Genomic DNA, 22,657 nt, shown 5'->3' with positions numbered 1-22,657 from the left:
ATGCAAAATTGAAAATACGAAATAAAACACAAATAAATTTTTTTCCCCCCACATACTTGACTTTTTATGAAATCTTTCTTTCTCTTTACTTTTTCAGATTTTTAGCTTAACAAAGATATTTTAAATAATCAAGTTGAAGTTTACATTATTATACTGGAGGAAATCTGCAGACCTCATACTGGTGGGCCAGTTATAATACAAATATGATATGATCTCGTGGGCCGGATATAATCGTTCCATGGGCCAGATTTGGCCCCTGGGCCTTGAGTTTGACACCTGTCCTTTAGAGGAAAAACTGACACCCAGTTGGTGATGCTTCCTGCATGGCTCACTCTTGTTGACTATTAGGGGAATTATTTAGGCAAATAATCAGTTGTGAAGCTTCAGCTTGGGACCCAAATCAGTCCGAAAACAGAGCTTTATATTGTCTCGTGTGCAGCCAGCCTAAAGTCAGATTTGATATTTTATATCAGTTTAAAATATTACGTATTCTCTCTGGCTCTGCTCAGGACTGAAGTCAAACTTTAGTGCTTAATAGGAAAGTTTCTTTGAGCCGTTATTCACCCTGAACCACCGACTCAGCAGACCTTCTTCCTCCTTATCTACCTGAAAACTTTTTGCAAATTAGAATAAAATACTATTTGGGAATTTTTTGCAAAATGACAAAGAGAATTTTGTATCCACATACGTAAACATTTTTGACTGTCCCATAACCTGCATTAAAATGGCGCTATCACTTCTATTCCAGGCTGTGCACGCTATAATTAAGTGGCCAGGTATAAATTGTCGATCTATTCCGGTCTATTCATGAATGTAGTTATTTCATCCAACAGACGCCCAGTGTGAGAATGAACATATGAAGAGGGATTGGTGGTTGTGGATTTGGTTGGTCCCATGGGGAATGTTTAAAGCTTGAACAGCTGCATGGTTCTGTCCTCTAACCCAGGAGGAACAGCGGTATAAAACACAGTATGACTATGGCACTCACTCACACTCTCTCACACTCTCTGGGAGACTTGTACGGATGGTAGCAGGAGGTGTGGGTTGTGCTGGTGACCAGGTGTCGTGTTGTTCTGATATGTTAGGTGAGTACTAGTAGGCTTGGCCCGTCTCGACCTGCAGCAGTCCCAGTACAGCCGAGTGGTCGGCCAGCTTCATCCGGCGCTGGCTGGACAGGCTGACGTTCTTGGCCAGGTAGTCAACTGCAGCTGGGGAGGAGGAGAGACGGGGAGGAAGAGTTAGTGATGGAAAGCAAAAAAAAAAAGAGAAGAAAGAAAAGCACAAAGAACTAGTTTCCTTATAGTTAAAGTAGACCCACTTGCCTATCACTGAACAGCTGCACTCTCAGTGCAAATTCTGGCAACTGTCAACCAGAGTTGTTGGTTGTTTTATTCTGTAAAGATGCAGACTGGATCTTTTAAATGCTGTACTGAACTAAATTCACCGCGTTTAAACTCTTTCCAACCAAAATATACCATTGCATTCTGTGTTTACATATGACTTCTTCTTTTGCATGTTGACAGACAATGATTTCAGGAGGTGTTCCTGAGCCCATGCAGTGATTCAGGTTCAGAATCAGGCCTGTTTGTAATCCACTGGCCCCTGAGGGCCAAAAGATCATGAGCATCCAATATTGACCTTTGGCCTTGTCTGTTGCACACAAAGATTTCTCCAGATTCTCTGAATCTTTTGATGATATTATGGACTGTAGATGGTGTCATATTCAAAGTCTTTGCAATCTTACGTTTAGGAAAATTTTTCTGTGGTTGTTCCATAGTTTTTAGATGCATTTCTTTTGCAGATTGGTGAACCTCTGCTCATCTTTACTTCTGAGAGACTCTGCCTCTCTAAAATGCTCCTTTTGTAGGTTCTTTGCAGATGATGCACACAGCAGCAGAGAACTCCCCTTGGAGGGTGTCTGCAAAAATGCTGCCAGAAAGGCCATGTTTGGAGGTGTTTACAACTACATCAAACATTCAGAGAAAATAAAAACTTTCCTCATTCTTAAACTATCTTTGTGTCCAAAAGTACTAAAATATTCAGGCAAAAAAAAGTAGAAAAAACAAACAAACAAACAGAGAAACAGCAGCAGGCAGGAATTTAAAAAGCCTGGGGTCCAGGACCCTCAGATCTCAGGGTGAGGCTTTATCTGCTTTGAGGTTGTCAACATTAGATTTGCAAATATTCAAATAAAAAATAAAGAATATGATAAAACTATGATGTTAAAGGTTATAAAAATGCATATTTGTAAGAAAAACATGTGTAGAACTTTTCTGTTAGAGTTTTAGCAATTAAAAAAACTAATATTAATTTTTATTATTTGTATGGGCTCCAGTGGGGCTCGACTTTCCTTAGATACCAGTAGGGGAGGGGGCAAGGTGCAAGGTCTGTAAGAATGAGTGAATCTTTTTATCAATCACCTCCATTCCAGCTAAATCTATCAAACTATTATGTTCTATTGTGAATAAAATATGGGTTTATGAGATTTGACAATCATAGCACTGTTTTTATTTCTTTTTACACAGCACCCCAAGTTTTTTGGATCTGGGATTGTACAACCCAACTTCAAAAATATCCCTATAAATCACTGAAGAACTAGTCTTTCCAATTTACCCCCATTCGTTTACATCGGTGGTTTCACTTTTCTAAAAGCAGACAAATTTAAAAGAACTTTAAGTGGTATCCATTGTAGTAAAAATTAAAGCCTGAAATTAGTTCAGTTTAAAATTAAAGAATATTGAATAATTTGAATGGCTTAATGTGTACAGAAACCCCTTAAAATGTAAATTTGTACATGATTCCCTTTAACCACCTCCAGGAATGTTGGGGGTCCCAGTCTCTTGCTCTGTTAATTTGGGGGTCACACTCAGAAATGTGTGGGAACCCTTGATTTAGATTTATGTTTTCATCCAATGAGGGGCAGGCGTTAACGCACAGCACCTTGATGGATCTTATTAATTGGGAAAATAATCAGTAACTGAAAGCCTTAAATCAGGCCACACACCCTGATTGATGTTGGGGAAAATCAGGCCTAAAACTGGGCCTAAAACCGTCTCGTGTGTCGCCACCTTGGGCGACAGCGTGGCTTATTTGGTTTTTATAAAAAGGAGCAGAGAAAACAAAAATGTAGCATTCTTTCACTAACACATAAAACTTGTAAGTAGAAATGTTCACTGCTGGTTTGTTGGTTTTGGCTCTGCTCATTGAATTCGTTGACAAGAGTGAAAATAATAAGCAGCCTTATCCTGGAACATGCATTGTGATGTTGCAGGACAGTTTGTTGTACGTCCGATCAAAGACGGTGACGGCTGAAAAGCGTCTGTGACAGACAGACAAAAGCAGACAACAGTTTGGCTTCACAGACAGACAGACAGACAGACAGGTAGTCTGCAGGATAACCGCTCCTCTTGGAAAGCTGGCATTAACGCTCAGCACATTTCCCTCTCGCCGCGCTGGATGTCGCCCCTCCCCGGTTCAGCTGCTGATAACTTCTCTTTTATGGGGCAGGAGAGAGGAGGGCTGACAGCAGATGTGATGTGACACGGTGTGTTTGGGTGTGTGCGGTGGCTATCGAGGGGGGAGATAAGTAAAGCATGTCAGTTAGGATGCTAGCGTGCACAGAAAGGAGGCTGTCACTCCGCGCTGAGGAATGAGAGAAAGAAGAGCACCTATGGGTGGGCAGGTCTGTCTGCCAACATGCCAGTCACCCAGACAGCTCGTGGGGGAGCAGCGTGTTTGTGTTTCACCAGGGTTTAGTGAGGCCCTCTAAAGGAAGCTGTTTTTCCTGTCAACCAGGTTTATACCCTAAATCCGTGTTGAGCAGTCACACTGAGAGTCCTCTGCCTCCTAGATAGAGCCAATCTGATAACACAAACACAGGTACGGCACACGCACGCTCACACACCTCAGCTACTCTGACAGTATGCACTTTAATCTGTCAGGAGCTTCCTGCAATAGAACAAGAGAAGAGTCAAATGTCTGAAGAGAACGTTTAAATCTGTCTGCAGGAGGGAGAGGTGGAGGCGGAGGGCCGACCGCGTCACATCGCCCAGGATCGCTCTCAGAGATTCATAGTTAAATGGTTTACAACCTCAAGCTTACACTGAGATATTAGCAACGATTGTGCATCAGAGAATTAACAGTTTAAGGAAAATTATGTCTCAAAATGTTGGCCAAAAAAGGCAAAATTAAAATGTGTGACAGCCTCCTTTACAAATTTCAATGATTCAACATCATGACTAAAATTAAATGCCAAATTAAAGTGGCAGATCTGGAGGCACTGTGCTCATTGATTAAGTCGTGGATGGGCCTAAAGCAGGGGTCATCGACGCCGTTTAGAAGCTAGCTTTAATAGATGATGTGAGGGCCAGAGATTCAAATAAACTAAAATAATATCAACATTTTGGTTAAATGGAAATGAATGGAACATTCAGTCTTTTACAGTGATATCAGCCCCTAACACCTATTCTGCAGCCAGCCACTAGAGGGCGATTGAGATATTTTAGCTGCATGTTCAGGAGCTCTCATAATGACTGTCACAGTGTTGTTTTAATATACTGTGCTGTGATTGGCCATGGACACATGCAGGAAACAGATCTTTTAGTTCAGATTCTCAGAAAGGGAAATCGCACTCTCAAAGAGCCTTGGGTGGAATTTTGATGTGCAAAAACGCAGCTTTAATCAAGAATAGACAGATATGTGTGTGTTTAACACGCTAGCTTAGAGAAATACTACACCTGTGTGCATCTTCTTGAATACAGTTTTGTGTTAACCTGACACGGCACTGGGAAAGCTTCAATAGGAAACTTTTGGGAAAAGGCACAGGATTTGAAAAACTCGGAGTGTGATTGGATGAACGCTCTGTCTGTCACATCTCTACGGGCCAATCAGAGCAACAAAACACGTAACATAGCAGCCATCGAGCTGCGCGTGCGCAGCTACTGAGGAATAACGCGAAAAATGGCGACTGTAGACATGTCAGTACTTGACTTTTTTTGTTTTTGAAAAGAAAACAACTCACTGCTGTTCTTTGTTCTTCTTTTAATGAAGAAATGTCGTCAAGTTCTGATAAAACTGGCAGTTTAGCAGCATTCACGCTAAGCTCTTCCACCATAATAGCACTGGTGTCTTGCTGCTGCTTGTTTACGTCTTGACTCTGCCGTGCCTGAAAGTACTGCCCCTTGACGCTGATTGGTCCTGTCACTGTCTAACCAGGCCCAAACCGTTCAGACAGGAGCTTTGCAAGATGGATTCGCCAGTGAGAAACACAGAAACGGTAATGTTTGCAGAAGACCCTGTTGAAACAATAACAAGTGCGACTTGCGACCTGCAAGAAAACAACGCGATAGGTTCGTGCAGACAAAACGTCATCATGTACATGAAAAGTAGGAAGTGCTGTGAAGGGCAGCGGTCCAGATTATATCATAGTAAACTGTTTTTGATGCGTGCACTTTTTACTACATTTCTGCAAAAGAAGGAAGGATATTTCTGGAAGGAAACAGTACTCTGGGGCTCATTGAATGTGTTCGTGTTGCTCTTCTGGTTTTACATGCAGAAAGAATTATTGCTCTGTCTCAGTTGGTTGAAATTCTACCTGCAGTAGAAGAAGCTCCTCTAAAGCATCACACCGTGGATGTTTTCAACACCGGTATGTCAGTATATATGCCAGTAAGGGCTGAAGGGAAGTCAGTATTTACTAAACATGACCTTAGAGTTAAATCCGTTTCAATGTGCTGCGTTTTGCATATACACTTTCATTCACCCACGCTGGAAATGCCATCAGCTCACACTGTTAATGTGAGCAAATGCAAGAAGTGGGTACAGGCTGGAGGTAGCACAGCTGTGACTCTTCAGTGAGGCAAAGATCAGTATTACTTTTTTATGTTTGCATGCTTGCAACACAAAACTCACACATACAAATGAAGTCGAAGCTGCATTAAAAATCCACTTCCAAAACACCAGATATGTTGCATCCACGGGTCTTCAGAACCCATTACACAATGGTCCTCTATTAACTTTTAATGGAAAAAAGTACTTAAATGTGATAATCAGTGAGTATTTAACCATTAATCAACCACTTTTTAACTTTAACTCTTTTGTTTGCTGTTTGTTGACTGCTTATTTACCACTAGAATCTACAGTGCACACTAGCATCCTTATGGGAGATTCTTGAGCATTTATGTCTCATCACTGAATTGCTTTTTGGAGGTAAAAATGTTGAGCGTAACAAACACGGTTCATTCAGATGCAACAGTTTTGCCGTAGTCTAAACCAGTAAAAACTCACTCTGGCCGTACTGACTGTACTGGTATCCTGCTGCAGCCACGGCGGGGTCCATGCTGTAGCTGGTGGTGCTGTATGTGGGGGGGCAGTAGGACTGGGACGACGGGAGGCTGTCCACCGTCTTGATGGAGGCCTCAGCTGAGCGCTGGCTGCAGCTGGCTGAGATGGAGCTGGATGGAGAGGAGTCCAGGGCGCTGTGGAGCGGCGAGATGGAGAAGTCATGTTGTGGCTGCGAGGAGACGCCGCTGGGGTTACTCAGGATGCTCATCACCTGAAACACAGACAGAGGAAGTGTGTTTAATATTTTATGCATTGTTAGAATTTATTGATTGTTTAGTTTAGTGCATCTTTTGAACAGGACGTTTTAATCTCCCATCAGTCAGTTCCCTCAGCTGTAAAAATCAAAGCCTGTAGTTTATTAAAGTTCAGCTGACTATACTTCAGCTCTTCTCTGCTACTAGAAGGAATCTTCTTTGCAGTATGGTTGCCCCCCAGTAATCCAGGCACCTTTAATTGAAGTCACTGAGTTTATGCTAAATATGAAGATTTGGATAATTTTCCACTTTCAAGTTGCACAAAGGGCGGCTCTGCGGTGACAGGCCACCTCCTTGTTGCCCTGAATGGGAGTGTCAGGCTGTTAGAAACCCCTCGCCTCCTGGATGGAGCCGAGCTTTGACGTCTCCTGGGGTCCCGGAGGCTCTAAAACTCAACCTCTGAAAACCTTCCTCTCCTCCCCCATCCCTCACTTTTCTCTCTGCAGCTTAGCCAACTTCACCGAGGAGCCTGGGTAACAAAAAGGTTACAAGCTGGAACAGTTTCACTTCTGCAACCTAGTTTCAATGGATAACCAAAAATATTAGGACAGATGTTTAAATCTGTCAAAGTCAGTGGTCTGTTTTGGTTGTTTTGGTTTATCTTTATTAGCTTTGCATTGCTTTAGATACATGTTCAGGTTTCCACTTCACTCATATCCATACTTTTATATTTTCCCTGCATGGCTTGAATTATTCTTCAAATTTATGTGAATTCTATTAAAGTACATACCTACATTTGCAGACCAATGCAAGAACTTAATAACAAGGATAAACCTAATAACATAAAGCAATTTCTTGAAGTTTTATAACATTGAAATTAAAGTTCCTTCATACACAAGAGAGATTCATTTGCCACATTCATTGTGCATGTCACAGTGTTACAGGGTTCCTGCTTGATGCTGACCCATGCATGGCCCATATTATTGCAATTATTTAGTCATAACTCAAGAGTTACATGGAAAATAAGTAGTTTAAGTTCTTTGGTGAAAATTGCTCATTTAAGGTCAAACTGTCTGCCTCTCCACAAGTCTGCAGAGTGTTTGGTATTTAGCTTTTTGTCAGCCTTGCAGTATTTAATTTAGAGTTTAAGCATCATAAAGTTAGCACCACAGTTATTCAACTGATATAAAGATAAAGGCTGTGTGGATGTACAACGACTTGGAGTTCCTTGTTCCCTGAAGACTAGCTCCAAAAGGCAGGAAAACTTTACTGTCCCATGGAGAAAATTTGTCCTCACATCTTATTCAGTTGGAACATGGGTAAATAAATACATAAATAAGCACATGGGGCTGATGTACACTTTGACTGCAGAGGAAAACATGTAAGCATCCTGGTTTAAATAATTATTTTGGTCTGAATCAGGTCAGGTATGGAAAAAATGCCAGTTAAGCACTTCACCACACCATAATACACTATATTGCCAAAAGTATTCACTCGCCCATCCAAGTAATTGAAATCAGGTGTTCCAGTCACTTCCATGTCCACAGGTGTATAAAATCAAGCACCTAGGCATGCAGACTGTTTCTATAAACATTTGTGAAAGAATGGGTCGCTCTCAGGAGCTCAGTGAATTCCAGCGTGGTACTGTGATAGGATGCCAACTGTGCAACAAGTCCAGTGGTGAAATTTCCTAAAATATTCCACAGTCAACTGTCAGTGGTATTATAACAAAGTGGAAGCCATTGGGAACGACAGCAACTCAGCCACAAAGTGGTAGGCCACGTAAAATGACGGAGCGGGGTCAGCGGATGCTGAGGAACATAGCGTGCAGAGGTCGTAGAGATGCGTTCTCTAGAGTGACGAATCATGCTTCTCCATCTGGCAATCTGATGTTACAGTCTGGGTTTGGCGGTTGCCAGGAGAACACACTCCTAAACCTTGTGGAAAGCCTTCCCAGAAGAGTTGAAGCTGTTATAGCTGCAAAGGGTGGACAGACATCATATTAAACCCTATGGATTAAGAATGGGATGTCACTTAAGTTCATATGCAAGTCAAGGCAGGTGAGCGAATACTTTTGGCAATATAGTGTATGTCCTTTACTGCTCTGGCCCCGTGATGGCCTTTGTCCAGGCCAACACCAGGCCCATGCCCCATTTCTCAGGTATCTTCCCAGCTGGCCCCTCCACAATGAGCACATTCACCCACAAGTACTGGTCTAACCCCAGGGGCACCTCAGTCACCCAGAGAGCTGGATCAGGCCCAGGAGGGCACCAGGTGCCTATAGAAGTGTAGCTGCTGTTCCTGTATCCAGCAGTTCAACGTTCCCATCCTTGCTCTCCAGAGCATGTCAGCATTAGACACATGGTCATGCAAATGATGCCCAAAAATGCACTGATGAGAAGTTCTCATAAAGCCGGTGCAGTTGGTCATCAGTCAGCATCCTGGTCTCACAAAAGATTAGTAAGACTGCATGCTCTGATTCTCATCTGCATGCTTAGATATCGTGAGCACTACATCGCCTTGCCCACAGACTTGGACTCGCTCATGGGGTATGAGTGAGTCCAAGCCAAGGAGATGTGCATTAATGTTTCAGCGACTCAGTAGGTTAAGAGCCACCATAGTACATCAACAGTCTCTGTAATCATCACAGCATCATCAGCAAAATCCACATCAGTGATCAAATGGCACTCCACAGTTCGCTGCTCCCACTACCCGCCCCTTTATCCAGTCCATACAGGTACTGAAGAGTGTAGGAGCTAAGATGCACCCCTGCTTCACCCCAGAATTAACTGGGAAGAGGTCAGAGGTGGAGCCAGTAAGCTTCACCCAGCTTCTGCTTGTTTAATGGCTATAAGATTGAGTTTTTCCATCAGTAACACCAAACAAACAAGATAACTGTTGGTCCACAACTCCAACAAAACTCTCAGTTTTCCATCAGTGCAGAACTGTCTGCAGCAGCAAAATGAGACATTCTTTCAACCTCTAAAGAAAAAGAAAGGAGGGAGTGTGAAGTGTAAATGAAGACAATATGCACCCTTTCAGATAAATTATAGTTCCAGACAAAGAGTTTCCTCCGTTTTTATTATTCAAATGTCCTCAGCTGTTCTAATGACGCCTTGTTTTGTTTGTGCTCATGTCAGAGGAAACCCTCTTCTTTGTTGGTGTCTGAGCTCCGTCTGTTTCTGCAGCTGCAGCTCACTGATAGCAGCACTTCTTACACACGATGCAGCCAGGAGCTAATGTTGGACTCCTTAGACATTCCCAGCATGCACTTCTCTGAGACGGTAGACAGGAGGTGACCAGTGGTGTCACCATTCGTTCACTGAGGCATGCAGTTTGTGAACAGTAATGAGCAAAGATTACTGGGGGTGTGACGCTCCTCTGGTGATTTATTCAGGTTTATTAACAGCCAGGTTAATAAGCCTGAGGTTTGATTCTCCATTTCTTTAATATTTCAGAGAGCAGCACTAAAATCTACCAGGAGTGAAACTTCGAGCAATTCATTTACAATCCCTGAATACAGCAGCAGTCTGCAACTCAAAATCTGTATGGACAAAGGATTTCTAGAGTATATTCTAGTAGGTTATTTGCAGATGATGTAAAATCAAGCGAGGAACTCCAGATGGGGGGCAGGAAGTGATTTCTGCATAGAGAAGTGCTAAAATGCAAAAGGTTTGTCCTTATCTTGCTCTTCTAACAATACAAATAGAGGAAAACTGAGCAACTTTGCAGTCCCAAAGGTAGTGACACATTAAAGTAAAAGTTTGAAAATTGTACAGAGAAATGATGGCTAACAACGATTAAAAGCCTCCGTCTAAAGTCTGGAGGAAAAGAGCCAGACAAGACTCACATGTAGCCCTTTTCCATCAAGGGGTCCAGTTTGGTTGAGTACAATTAGAAATGGTAAACCCTGATCCAGGGAACCCAAGTTCCTGAGGACGTTGTGGCATGCAGACAAGAATTCAGGACATTCTTTTGGATTAAGCCAGGGGTGTCCCAACTTTTATGACAGAGGGACACATACATAAAGGATGGCAGGGCCACGTCAATAAACCTCACCTTTAGTTTACTAAAGTTAGTAAACCAATCAAGTGTACGTGCTCAGTAATGAGGAAAAAAACGTGTCTTCCATGAGAACACTCAAAAGCAGTGAACATATCTAAAGCTTAGGCTAATGCAGCTATGTTAGCTCCATTGTTAATGTAGCTAATGTAGCTAAATATAAACCTATCAGAACTATGTGTGCTATATTTCATTAGCTAGCAAGCTACTAAGATAAATATAAAGCTAGTGAAACTACTTAAGTTACAAAAGTAAAATAGCTAACTAGCTAGCTAATGTAGCTAAATCTAAAGTTATGGTAGCTATGTAGGGTAAGTTTGGTAAAATAGCTACATACCTAACATAGCTAAAGCTAAAGCAAACAAGCTACTTTATTTTTTTTAGATTTTGCTGCATTTGCTAATGCTAGACCCTTTTTGAAACAACTGTACAAACAGTGGCTCACTTTAGCTTTGTTAGTTTTAGCTTAAGCTAACATAGTTAAATTAGTCTACATAGTAACGTTAACTACATCAGCTAGTAAAGTTATCTTACCTTTAGCTAAAGCTTACATAGTTACATTAGTTTATGTAGTAACATTAACTATGTAAGCTAGTGAAGTTATCTTAGCTTTAGCTAAAACTAATGAAGCTACGTTAGCTCCATAGCAAACATAGCTTCAATAGTTAAATCTAAAGCTATGGTAGCTATATAGGATGCATAGCTACGTAGCTATAAACTAGAAAAGCACTCAGAGAGCCATTAGCCCTATCTCCCAATAATGTAGAATCCTTTAAAAAATTCCTGGATCCATCCCCATGTGCCCCCCCACGGCATTCGCCAGTACTCCCTCCCCGGTGGTGTGGAAACACGGTGAGGAAAAGCATTGGCTTCGTTATGGATGGACTGTCATAGCAGAAGCATTGCCTGCCAGTGCCAACAGATGCACTGACAGTCTCACCCATGGTCTCACCAGACGACTGGAAGTCATGGCAGAGGGTGAATATTCCTCTATTCCTCCCAGCATTGTGAGTATTCTTGCTACAATTTGCTGTCTTTCTCTCTGTTACGCTCCGACTCATCTCCTTGAAAGGGCGTGCGTCTTTCAAACTCTATAAAGTCCAAAACTTTGAATAAAAACACACCCAAAATGCTGCTGGGATTGAAGTTAATCATGTCCGCCGTCTCGTGATGTAAAGTGGTAACAGCTTAGACCTCCACCATTAGCCATATCTCCCAATAGTACAGAATCCTTCAAAAAATTCCTGGATCCAGACGGCGATCTGGATAACTCCCAAAATCTAATCAGTTTCCTGAAAATCTGTCCACCACTTTTTGAGTTATGTTGCTAACAAACAAACAACCAAACAAACAAACCCACCCGATCAAATAACCTCCTTGGCGGAGGTAATAACGCCAGTGAAGCTACTTAAGTTATATAGGTATAATAGCTACATACCTAACATAGCTAAAGCAAAAGCAAACAAAGCTACTTTAGCTATGTTAGATTTTTCGACATTTGCTAAAGCTAGACCCTTTTTGAAATAGTTATATGAACACTAGCTCGCTTTAGCTAAAGCTAATATAGTTACATTAGTTGACATAATAAATTTAAATACGTAGCTAGTGAAGTTAAGTTAGCTTTAGCTAAAGCTAATGAAGTTATTTTAGGTCCATTGCTAACATAGCTAATGTAGTTAAAACTAAAGCTATGTTAGCTATGGAGGGTGCACAGCTATGTAGCTTAACGTAAAGCCAATGAAGCTACTTAAGTTATGTAGGTAAAATAGCCACATAACTAACATAGCTGAAACTAAAATAAACAAAGCTACTTTAGCTATGTTAGCTTATACTACATTTGCTACAGCTTAACCCTTTTTGAAGTAGTTATATGAACAGTGGCTTACTTTAGCTTTGTTAGCTTTAGCTTTAGCTAACATAGTAAAATTAGCTTAGGTAGTAACGTTAAATACATAGCTAGTTAAGTTGTTTTAGCTTTAGCTAAAGCTAATGTAGCTAAAGCCAGCCACCTTTGCGTAACTACTTCTATGCATAGTTTAATCCTGGGTTAGACATTAGACCTTGTTTGTAGTGTGGTCATTTCATGAAGGCGACATGTAGGTCCATTCAACTTCCTGTCATTCAACAGTTGTTTTCATTCTTTCATGCTTTATCAAAATCACAACTGCAAACTACCTGTACGGTCAACAGTAGCAATCATGATGTCAATAACAGCAAGAAACAAGATATCAACATGTCAGAGCATTTTTTCAGCCTCTAATATTCAAAAATGTTTTAAGTGTTAAGTTTAAACTTGACTTGTGCACTAACTGGAGCTGCATGCACATATATATGCTGATAAATACTGCACTAGAGTTCTAGTGTATGGAAGTCAAGGTCACTGGAAGGCAGACATATATATCACATACAGAGACATAGGCAGTGGCTAAGCCTTCCTCTGAAACCATGTGAGGAGTCAAACAGATGAAGAGATGAGAGGAAGACGGCGATATCTCTGAACCACACATTACCATCTCCACACTCAGGTCCCTCCTTCAGCCTCTCACTCCTCCGCTCTGAAAGCTGTCCCCAGCCTCGTCTCATTTATTTATTTCTCCAGCTCAGCTTGCCGCACGGTACCAAACGGAGTTTAAAATAGTGAGCTGAGAGATAATCAGGGATTTCAGGGCACTAAAACAGACTCAGGTGGTGAATGTGAAAGGCTAAAGGTGACAGTGTGCTTCAAAGGAAGTACTTATTGGATTAAACAAAACCACCTGAAGCTGACTCCCTTCACGCCTGTCCCGTGTTGGAACTGGTTGGAAATGTGAAGCTTTCATCAATCATGCCCTCTTTACGCAGGTTTGGTGAGGTGTAGAAGCAAGCAGTGTTTAAAGATGCACTTTTTAAATATCTGGATGTTTATTTTAATGAGCTTGTAAGTGTAAAAAGACTGAAAGCATCCTGAGACACCTGTAGGATTCACATCTTGCCCGTTTTCTACAGAAGGGTTTTGCCCCCTTTTTTGATGGCGCAAGCATCAAACCACTTTGAATGCTTCTTCTCAGCAATATTTACTTGTCCTGGTACAAATCATGGACCAATTTGTTGCACTATTGCCTCAAGCTTAAACAGAATGGAGGATTGACAAAACCCCAGTCATGCTCTGGATGTCTTCGCATATTACCAGGGGCATGGGAAATAATCTAATGAAAAAATAACGAAGTCCACACCTTTAGGATCGAGTAAGGGTTGGATGTGGCAAGCAAGCATGGCCTAGGGTACCGCCAGGGCAGGTAGTGGGGTTGCGGTGAGCTCCTGGTTGTGCTGTGGATGCCGCAAGAGCCCAAAAACCACCAGTGGTGTTGGAGCATATCACCAGGGGTGAAAAGGCCCGGACAAAAGAGATGCCAGCAACATTGACCTTGGCTACTGAGCAACACCATCCACATTGGGCCACGTGAAAATTGCTTAGCACTCTAACATGCACACTTAGGTCGTTTTCATACCTGATAGTCTCGGAGACTTGGCCTGTTTTGGAATGGAAATTTCAACATTGTTGCACTTTCCTTTGGCTTGGTTCACATTCACACTGCTCTTGGTCAAACGGATCAAACCGTCTGAACACCTACAACCTCTGCCTGTTAGGGGTGGTGTCGTCAAACAAACGGCGACCAAGAAGAAAAGAAGGAGTAGAAGAAGACGAAACTGGAACTCAATCTCCTTCCACCAGTCTTTTATCAACATAATCATGAAAAAACAGAATTTATATTGTGTTAGGGTTTCTGCTTTTGCATTAGGGCTTTACGAGAAGCCGGCGAGGCGGTGAGCTGTCCAACATGTCGTTCTTTACATGAGACGAATAAATCAGCACCAACTACGTAGTGTTGCTATGGCTACATAGACACCAAGGGAGGTAGCAACGTGTATTTGAGTGCATTAAATCACATATAAATCCGTATATTGTCTTTGGTTCACAAGTTGGTCCGCTTTGCTTTCACACCTCAAACGAACCGCACCATGGTTCATTTGTATGGTCTGCACCAGAGTTTGTGTGAGCTTTTACACCACTCCAAATGAATCGGACTATCCAGGAAATCGTATGCACACAACTTTATTTAAAAAAAGGATGTACTTTAAAAGAAATGCCTGATTCTAGAACCGAGGTGAGATGACTCAAGCTGGTACCACATATGGAAATGTACCATTACACATGAAGGACCCAAGATATGTTTAAAAAAGAGATTTTAAAATAGGGTATTTTCTTGAAGCTGAAAGCAGCTATACAATAACTATACAGTATGTGTCAGCTGTAGAGAAATAAGAAACGTCAGTGCTGAAATATGTTTTTAAAGATAATTTAGAAAACGAGTCTTCGCTGCATAAATTTCCCACTAAACAGCGCTGACAACTTTTCAAGCAGTGAGCGTCCCACTCATACATGTCATGTTCCCACTCCTTTAAAAACCAGAATCAGGCTCTGCTCTCTGCTCTGCAAACTCCACGCTGCAGAGCGATCTCTGAGACCAGGCTGTGCTGTGGCTGGATAGATAGTACGGCGTCTGACAATCGAGGATTAACACATTCTTGATGTTAACTTCCACTACACTATAAAACTGTATAATATTTGCATTTCAATAATATGTTGCTTCATTCTGATTCACCTCACAGTGTCATGTTGAGCTGCCGATGTGGGCGGATACAGAGACTGGGATTAAGGCTGATGTTGACATGTAGCTGGTGTCAGACACGATCTATCACTATCTTCTATTGAATCATCAGTCAAACAGTAATTGCAAAGCGCTTTGAGAACGTCACTGTTGAATGCAGAGTATCTGATGCAATCAGAGGTAATTATGCAATCAGCTTATGCTATTTTTCTATAAGCAGATGTGGTTTTTGTCAGAGGACGTAATCCTGAAAATCCCAACTCCCCCATCAGTGATGAAAAAGAAATCAAATTCAATGTCACAAGGAAGAGATGTTAAAAAAACAGAGCTGCAACAACAAACAAAAGCTCCCAGAACCTGAGTGAAGTAAAGTCGATTCTTGTGTTATCTTTTTATGATGAAATAAACTTCATCCAGGGACAAATAACATCGACCCCAGCGTGTCTGGTGATGTAACCTGAGCATCAAACAACACCATGAAACATGGGAAGTTTGACGAAGTCTTTGAAAGTTTCTGCAGGTCGTTCTGATCATTTCCAGGGAAAAGGAAGTTCAATGAAATTCAACACATCTACCAGCTCCAGAAAACAGAGAAGTTTCTTCTTCTGCAAGTCTAAACTCTGACTCATGAATGCACCCAGAATAACTGCAGATAAATAATGCTAGTTCTAGCTTGGCTGTTATGGGAAGATGCAGTATTGTCCATAGTTTTTAATAAGAGAGTAAAGATGCACCAACACTAGTCTAAACTGTGAGACACCATCTGTTTTAGAGCAGAAATACACAGGATACTAAAGTTTCAAAATAAAGTAGTTTAAACTTCATTTTCAGGGTTAACATAACGATGGAGACCAAAAGCTAAAAGCCTGACCTGCAAAATCTTACTTCAAAATGTTTAATAAAGCCAAGTAAACAGTCTTCTACAGGACGTATGTAGCTACACAGTTTTAGGCATAGATAATGTAGCTAAAGCTGAGCTCACAAAGCTGCTACATCATCTGGGTAACAAGGTTTAAGTAAGTTTGCTAATACTAACTTAGCTACACTGGCTTTTTTCTTAACATTAACTATGTAGCTTGCATAGCTATGTTAGTTGTAGCTAAAGCTAAGCTCACAAAGCTGCTACATCATCTATGTAGCTACATCTTGGTAAGTTTGCTAATGCTAACTTAGCTACACTGGTTTATTTGTTAACATTAACTACATAGCTTGCATAGCTATGTTAGTTGTAGCTAAAGCTAAGCTCCTAAAACTGCTACATTATCTGGGTAGCTACATTTAGGTAGGTTTGCTGATGCTAACTTAGCTACACTGGTTTATTTGTTAACATTAATTACATAGCTATATTAGTTGTAGCTAAAGCTAAGCTCACAAAGCTGCTACATCATCTGTGTAGCTACATCTAGGTAAGTTTGCTAATGCTAACTTAGCTACACTGGTTTATTTGTTAACATTAACTACATAGCTATGTTAGCTGTAGCTAAAGCACACACTGCACACTGAAACTAATTGAAAGTGCATGTGCCTGGTTTCATGACTATTTGTCTGAGAGGCGTCAGTGTATTAAATCAGGTGACACCAAATCAGACTTCTTGTTTATCAATAGGGGTGTGCCACAAGGTTCCATTTTGGGCCCTGTACTCTTTTCTATTTATATTAATGATATTGTGTCCCCTTTAAGTGGTTGCCATGCCCATTTGTACGCCGATGACACCATTGTTTATTGTATTGCAGACTCGGTACAGCTTGCTATCAACAATGTGCAACTTGCTTTTAATGAGCTTCAAGAATCTCTCTTAAATCATAAACTTCTTTTAAACGTAATAAAAACAAAGTACATGCTGTTCTCCAGAGCCAGAAACATTGACCATGAAAGTTTGAATTTGTTTACTATAGAAGGCTCTAGAATTGAAAGAGTCACTGAATATAAATATCTTGGCGTATGGATTGACGAGGATTTAACGTTCAAACACCACGTAAACAACCTTGTCACTAAAATGCGACAAAAGATTGGTTTTTTGTACAGAAAAAAATCCAGCTTTCCTTTATTCTGTAGAAAAAGAGTTGTTGAAGCTGTGTTGTTATCTGTCATTGATTATGGTGATGTGATTTACAGACATGCTGCAGCTTCAGTTTTAAAGCCTTTGGACAGTATATATCACTCTGCTCTTCGATTTATTACTGGTGATGGGTACAGAACTCATCATTATGTTCTGTATGAGAAGGTTGGTTGGCCTTCTCTGGAAGAGAGGCGCAACAAACATTGGTTTTAGTTTATCTTTAAGGCCCTCATTGGAAAATTACCACCTTATATCTCAACCCTGTTAGAGTGGAATGCTGGTAACTATACAACCCTCTCTACTGATCTGTTACTTCTTAAAGTTCCTCGAGCTCGTACTGAACTTGGTAAAACAGCTTTTTCCTTTGATGCTCCAAGCTCATGGAGCATCCTCCAACACTCTCTAAAAACTGATGTTCTTCCCTCTCTTTCAGAGTTCAGGACTTTGATTTCTAGCCATTGTGTTTCTCGCTGCAACTGTTTTACCTGATTTCATTTTATCTACCTTGTCACTGATGAGATTGTTGTTCACAGTGATTGTTCTATATACTGTACTTGTTTTATTGTGCTGTGGTTTTAATGTGTCTGTAATCTCGACGGCATTGAAAATGAGGGAAACCTCAATGTCCTTTCGAGAATAAATAAATAAAGGTTTGAAACACCCCCTATAAAGATAATAATTTTCCACTCTATCCTCCACATTCCTGTGTGAGTAGCTCCATTTGTTCAACCCTCTAAGGTCTCACATTAAGCCTCCTTAAACCAGCATCAACCACTTCTTCCCCTCCTGCACCACCTCTTACGACTCCTCTAAACTAACCGGTAACCTTTAATAATTTCAGGTGCAGAGGCTCTTTACGGAGCATGCTGGGGTCGAAGCAGAGGATGGCAGTAGACTGGAGCTGTTTGCTCAAACAGCAGGACGCCGGACTACTGAGGGATGTCAGGTCAAACAGCAGCTGACAGCTCTAATATCTGCTCCTCCTCTCCATAATGACATGTAAATAAACAGAGCGACGGCTCTCAGCTGGAGGCTGACAGGCTGAGCGCCGCTGCTAACAGCAGGCAGCTGGGCCCTGAATGCATCGCAGAGAGACGGACAGCTCACAGACAGACGGAGAGGGAGAAGTGTCAGTTTGATGAGAAGAGGAAATGTGTTTTATACAATCTGCTGCACAGGAAGTAGAGAGAGTCGGGGTATCTGTCCAGTTCAAGATGATAAATGTTGAACTGGCGGGCTTATTCAAAACTGAAACAGGTATATTAATTAGTTTGTGAAATTTGACTATCCATTGCAATCACTCAGTCTGACATGTGATTGAATTTGAACCTGCTTTATCGTAACATTAATATCCTATAAGCACTGCTAATGCCCCTCACAATGAGTCTTCAGTTTATGAAAATAAAGTTTTTCATCAATGATCTTGATGGGTATTTGTTTGCCTTCTGACTGACCTGCTGGCCCACCAATCAGAGGCATCTCACCCTTCTTGGTCAAACATGGTTTGTACTTCTGCATCCAGTCTACACCGTAGCGTCACCATAAAGACCTATAGTGCCATAATCACGATGTACTAGGCCATTCTGTGTCTGCATTGCTCTGCCCATTTGCACTTGGTAATATTCTTTATGGAGGCCCAAAATCCCTCGCTACGCCCCTGGGTGCAAATGAAATGAATTTCATACCTCCAACTTGTGAGAATATTTTCAGGCAGAAGACAATACCACACTACACGTTGACACTTAGCATTCATGTTGTTCAAGTCCAGCACAGAGTCTGTGGAGTCATTTCTCCCAGCTATTAACTATCAATGTAGGCGTCATTTTGGCCAGTGGCTCTCAACCTTGGGGTTGGGACCTCATTGGGGGTCACGAGACACTGAGAGGGGGTCACCAGATGCCCTAAAAAAACTAAGAATATTTTTTAAATTACACTGTTGCCACTTTACATCAAATACCAGATTTTAACCCCTTTTCATCCCTTTTTAACAACAATTTTGCCAACTTTATCATATTTCTGCCACTTAAAACCCATCTGTGTCCAATTTAAACCCTTTTCGCCACATTTTTCTGCCTGTTTGTGTCACTTCTCAACTAATTTTTGCCACTTTCTGCCGATTGTTGCCTCATTATTGCCACTATTAACCACTGTTTACACCCCTTTTTGCCCATTTTAACAAAAGTTATCCCATTTTTGCCAGTTTATATCAATTTTTCATCCCAGTCAACCTTATTTCCCCCATTTTTTGCATTTAAAGCCATTTCAGCCACTTTTAAATAACTTTTTGTACCAATTTTTGTCAATTTAATTCATTTTTGGTTATATTTTGCCACTTTTATCTGTGTTTTGCCACTTTTAACCCATTTATGTTCTTTAAAAATACAATTTCAACACCTTTTCCACCATGTTTTGCCATTATTAACTAATTTAAGCAGTTTTTCACCCCTTTTAAATATGTTTTAAAAAAAAGTTATTTTCATTTTAAGAAGGCTATCTACTACATAAATGAAAAGATAGAGATACATGTTTCTGGTTATTATGGTTTTTTATTTAGGTTAAATATAAAATATGGTTTTTACAGCTTAACCCCACAGTGATTTTTTGACCTCCATGGGCCCTCATGTTTGGCTGGGTCCCCAGAAACCTCCCCCTATCCCCCCTTACGTTGTCTGCACATGACTATTCTTGAATGCAGTCCCGTTTAGTCAGTTTTAGCCGACGAAATTCACACTGCTGTTAGAGCAGGGGTTTCCTTATGTAGTCTAAGCATGCTGTGGTAATTCACACAACCATACTCTGTTACTACAGCTATACATTAATCAAAGATCCTCTCACACCGTGTCTTTTTCTGTTTGCAATGTGAGCAAGCATCAGCAGTAAAATGTCATTTTAGAGACACTTTTTATTGAAAGTAACAAAGGCAGGTGTTACTAGCATTACGAGCCTTGTCCATAAGGCCCACACTGGATACTCACTCTGCCCGGGATTCAAACTCTCAATCTCAGTAAACCACTGAGGTATCCAGCCACCCTAAACATCAGTGTTGTTACCCCTGTAACGCTGTTTTACCCCCATCACCCTATTCCTAATGTCCTCTCTGTCGCTCACACCGAAATGAGGGAGATGACAAGGTACCAGGATCATCCACTGGAAGATTTTTTTGGTTTTCTTACACTTCTCTTCCACAACAGAGCTTTTTAGCTAGTTAGCTTAAAGTGGGGACAGTTTTGTATTCATGTCGCTATCCATATCCATGTTTTGCATGTTGTATTCTGACTAAACCGCAGCTCACAGCTGTCAGAGGCTCATCTATGCAAATCTGCACATTTCCATTTCCAACTGAGAATCTGGATGATGGTTTTTTTTTTACAAAGGGAAGTTAAATTCACAGAGCAGCGAGTTAAATTTGTAATAGATGCAGTGTGGACAGCAAGCATGCAATGCTGAGCAATGCAACCTAACATCTGATGTTTGATTGCAGTCTGGACACAGTGTAGCATGTTAAAGACGCTATTTTGCATGGATATGAATATCATGAGCTCTAACTCAAACCCAGGGGTGTCAAACCCAATCACAGCATTTGGGTCTAACCTGAGGGCCTAACAGGGTCCATATTTAACCATTAAGTATTAGACCTAAATGATTTTAGGATTAAAAAGTCAACATGATAAAAAACTCAAAATATGAGATAAAAAGTCAAACTTAAAAGTTTTAAAGGTAAAAACATGGCATTTAAATTCAAAATAATGCTTTTAATAGGCAAAATATGAAATAGAAGACTGAAACCATGATTTTTAACAGTCAAAAAATTAGATAAAATTAAAAATCATGAGTTTTAAAGGTCAAAATATGAGATAAAAGTGAAAGATATGAGTTGAAATAGTAAGCAAAACTGATATCAAATTCCAAATCATGATATTTGTCAATCAAGATATGAGATAAACATCGAAATCGTGAGTTTAAAATGTCAAAATATGAAATAAAATTAAATATCATGAGTTTTTAAGGTAAAAAAAATGAGATAAAAGTCTAAGTTAGGAGCTGAAAAAGGTCAAAACATGAGATAAAAGTCAAAATCATGACTTTGAAAGGTCAAAGGTCATAGTTGACCCTTTGAATAGGAAAAACAGTTTTTTCAAGAAAATATTCAATTTTGATATCAAGATTTCAAAAAGCTGTGGCTTGAAAGTGGTTAGAGATAAAGGCATACAGTAAATAAGAAAAAATCTTCAGTATGACCCAAAGTTAATGATGGGAGTAAATTCACTCATCTAATTTGCATATTCTGACAACACCAGGCGGCCTCCACCTCCTTTGGATGTGTGTTTTCTCCCACAGCTTCTGACATGTCTGCTCCTACCTCCGCGGTGATTTTTATTCCCGCTGCCTTCATCAACATTCACGTTGTTTTGACCCCTAATACCCCCACCACGTCCCCTCCTCGGCATTCTCCGATTACTTCCACCCTGGCCACAGTGAGGCAAAGTATCGGCTTCGGTATATGCTGCTTGTTGACTGTCATGGCGCACAAACTCCCTGTCGCTGCTCACAGTCTCACCCATGGTTTCACCAGACGACTGAACGTCATGTCAGAGGGTGAATATTCCTCTTGCTCCTGGCTATAATTCGCTCTCTTTCTCTCTGTTACACTCCGACTACAACCACCGCTTCTTCGTCTCCTCGACCAGGGGTGAATCATTCAAAACTCACTCTCCCTCCAAAACTTTGAATAGAAACACGCCCACAAATGCTGCTGGGATTGAAGTTACTCATGTCCGCCATCTCCTGGTGTAAAGTGGCAACAACATCAATCACCATATTTGCAGCTATAGGCTGTTTAATTCAGCAATGTTGCGACTTTAGCGCTTAAAGAGTTTAAATACGAAATAAAATGTCAAAACCATAACTTTTAGTCAGAACTGTGAGAGGCAAAATTGAAAATATAGAGAAAACACTAATTCTACTACGTTTCTTACTTTGTATCAAATTATATTTATTGTGTCCTTTTTCTAATTTGTATGACTGAGCAAGGAAATTATAAATCATCAAGGTTAAGTTTGCATTTTTACACTGAAGGAAATCTGCAGACCTCATACTGGTGGGCCAGTTCTAATAAAAATATCATATGATCTGGTGGGCCGGGTTTAACGGCACCATGGGCCGGATATGGCCCCCGGGCCTTGAGTTTGACACCTCTGCTCCAACCCTAACCCTTCCAAATGAGAAAGAGCTCGCTGATTAGAGATTTTGTTGATAGCAGGAGTAACCAAGGCTTGACTAAAGGTCAACTGTAGGGTATACAGTGCAGAAGAACATTCTGAGTGTTTCTGTGTTAATATCATTATAACAT

The 22,657-nt window shown here is 40.8% G+C and overlaps 1 protein-coding gene across 3 annotated transcripts in view; it reads right to left on the bottom strand.

Annotated features, from left to right (window-relative positions):
* Nucleotides 1-215: 215 nt before the first annotated feature.
* Nucleotides 216-22,657, bottom strand: part of LOC121517381 (paired box protein Pax-7-like) — a 107,069-nt gene continuing 84,627 nt past the window's right edge. For all 3 annotated transcript variants that reach the window (XM_041799089.1, XM_041799087.1, XM_041799088.1), the window contains 2 exons: nucleotides 6,286-6,553; nucleotides 216-1,208 (listed from right to left, as the gene is read on the bottom strand). In XM_041799089.1, the coding sequence (XP_041655023.1) occupies nucleotides 1,093-1,208; nucleotides 6,286-6,553 (384 nt within the window). In that variant the 3' untranslated portion in view covers nucleotides 216-1,092. The remainder of the gene's footprint in view (nucleotides 1,209-6,285; nucleotides 6,554-22,657) is intronic.

The sequence above is a fragment of the Cheilinus undulatus genome, linkage group 11 (assembly GCF_018320785.1).
Source record: "Cheilinus undulatus linkage group 11, ASM1832078v1, whole genome shotgun sequence".
NCBI lineage: Eukaryota > Metazoa > Chordata > Actinopteri > Labriformes > Labridae > Cheilinus > Cheilinus undulatus.
Note: the sequence above shows the minus strand (reverse complement) of the source record. Positions and strands in the feature narration are given on the sequence as shown.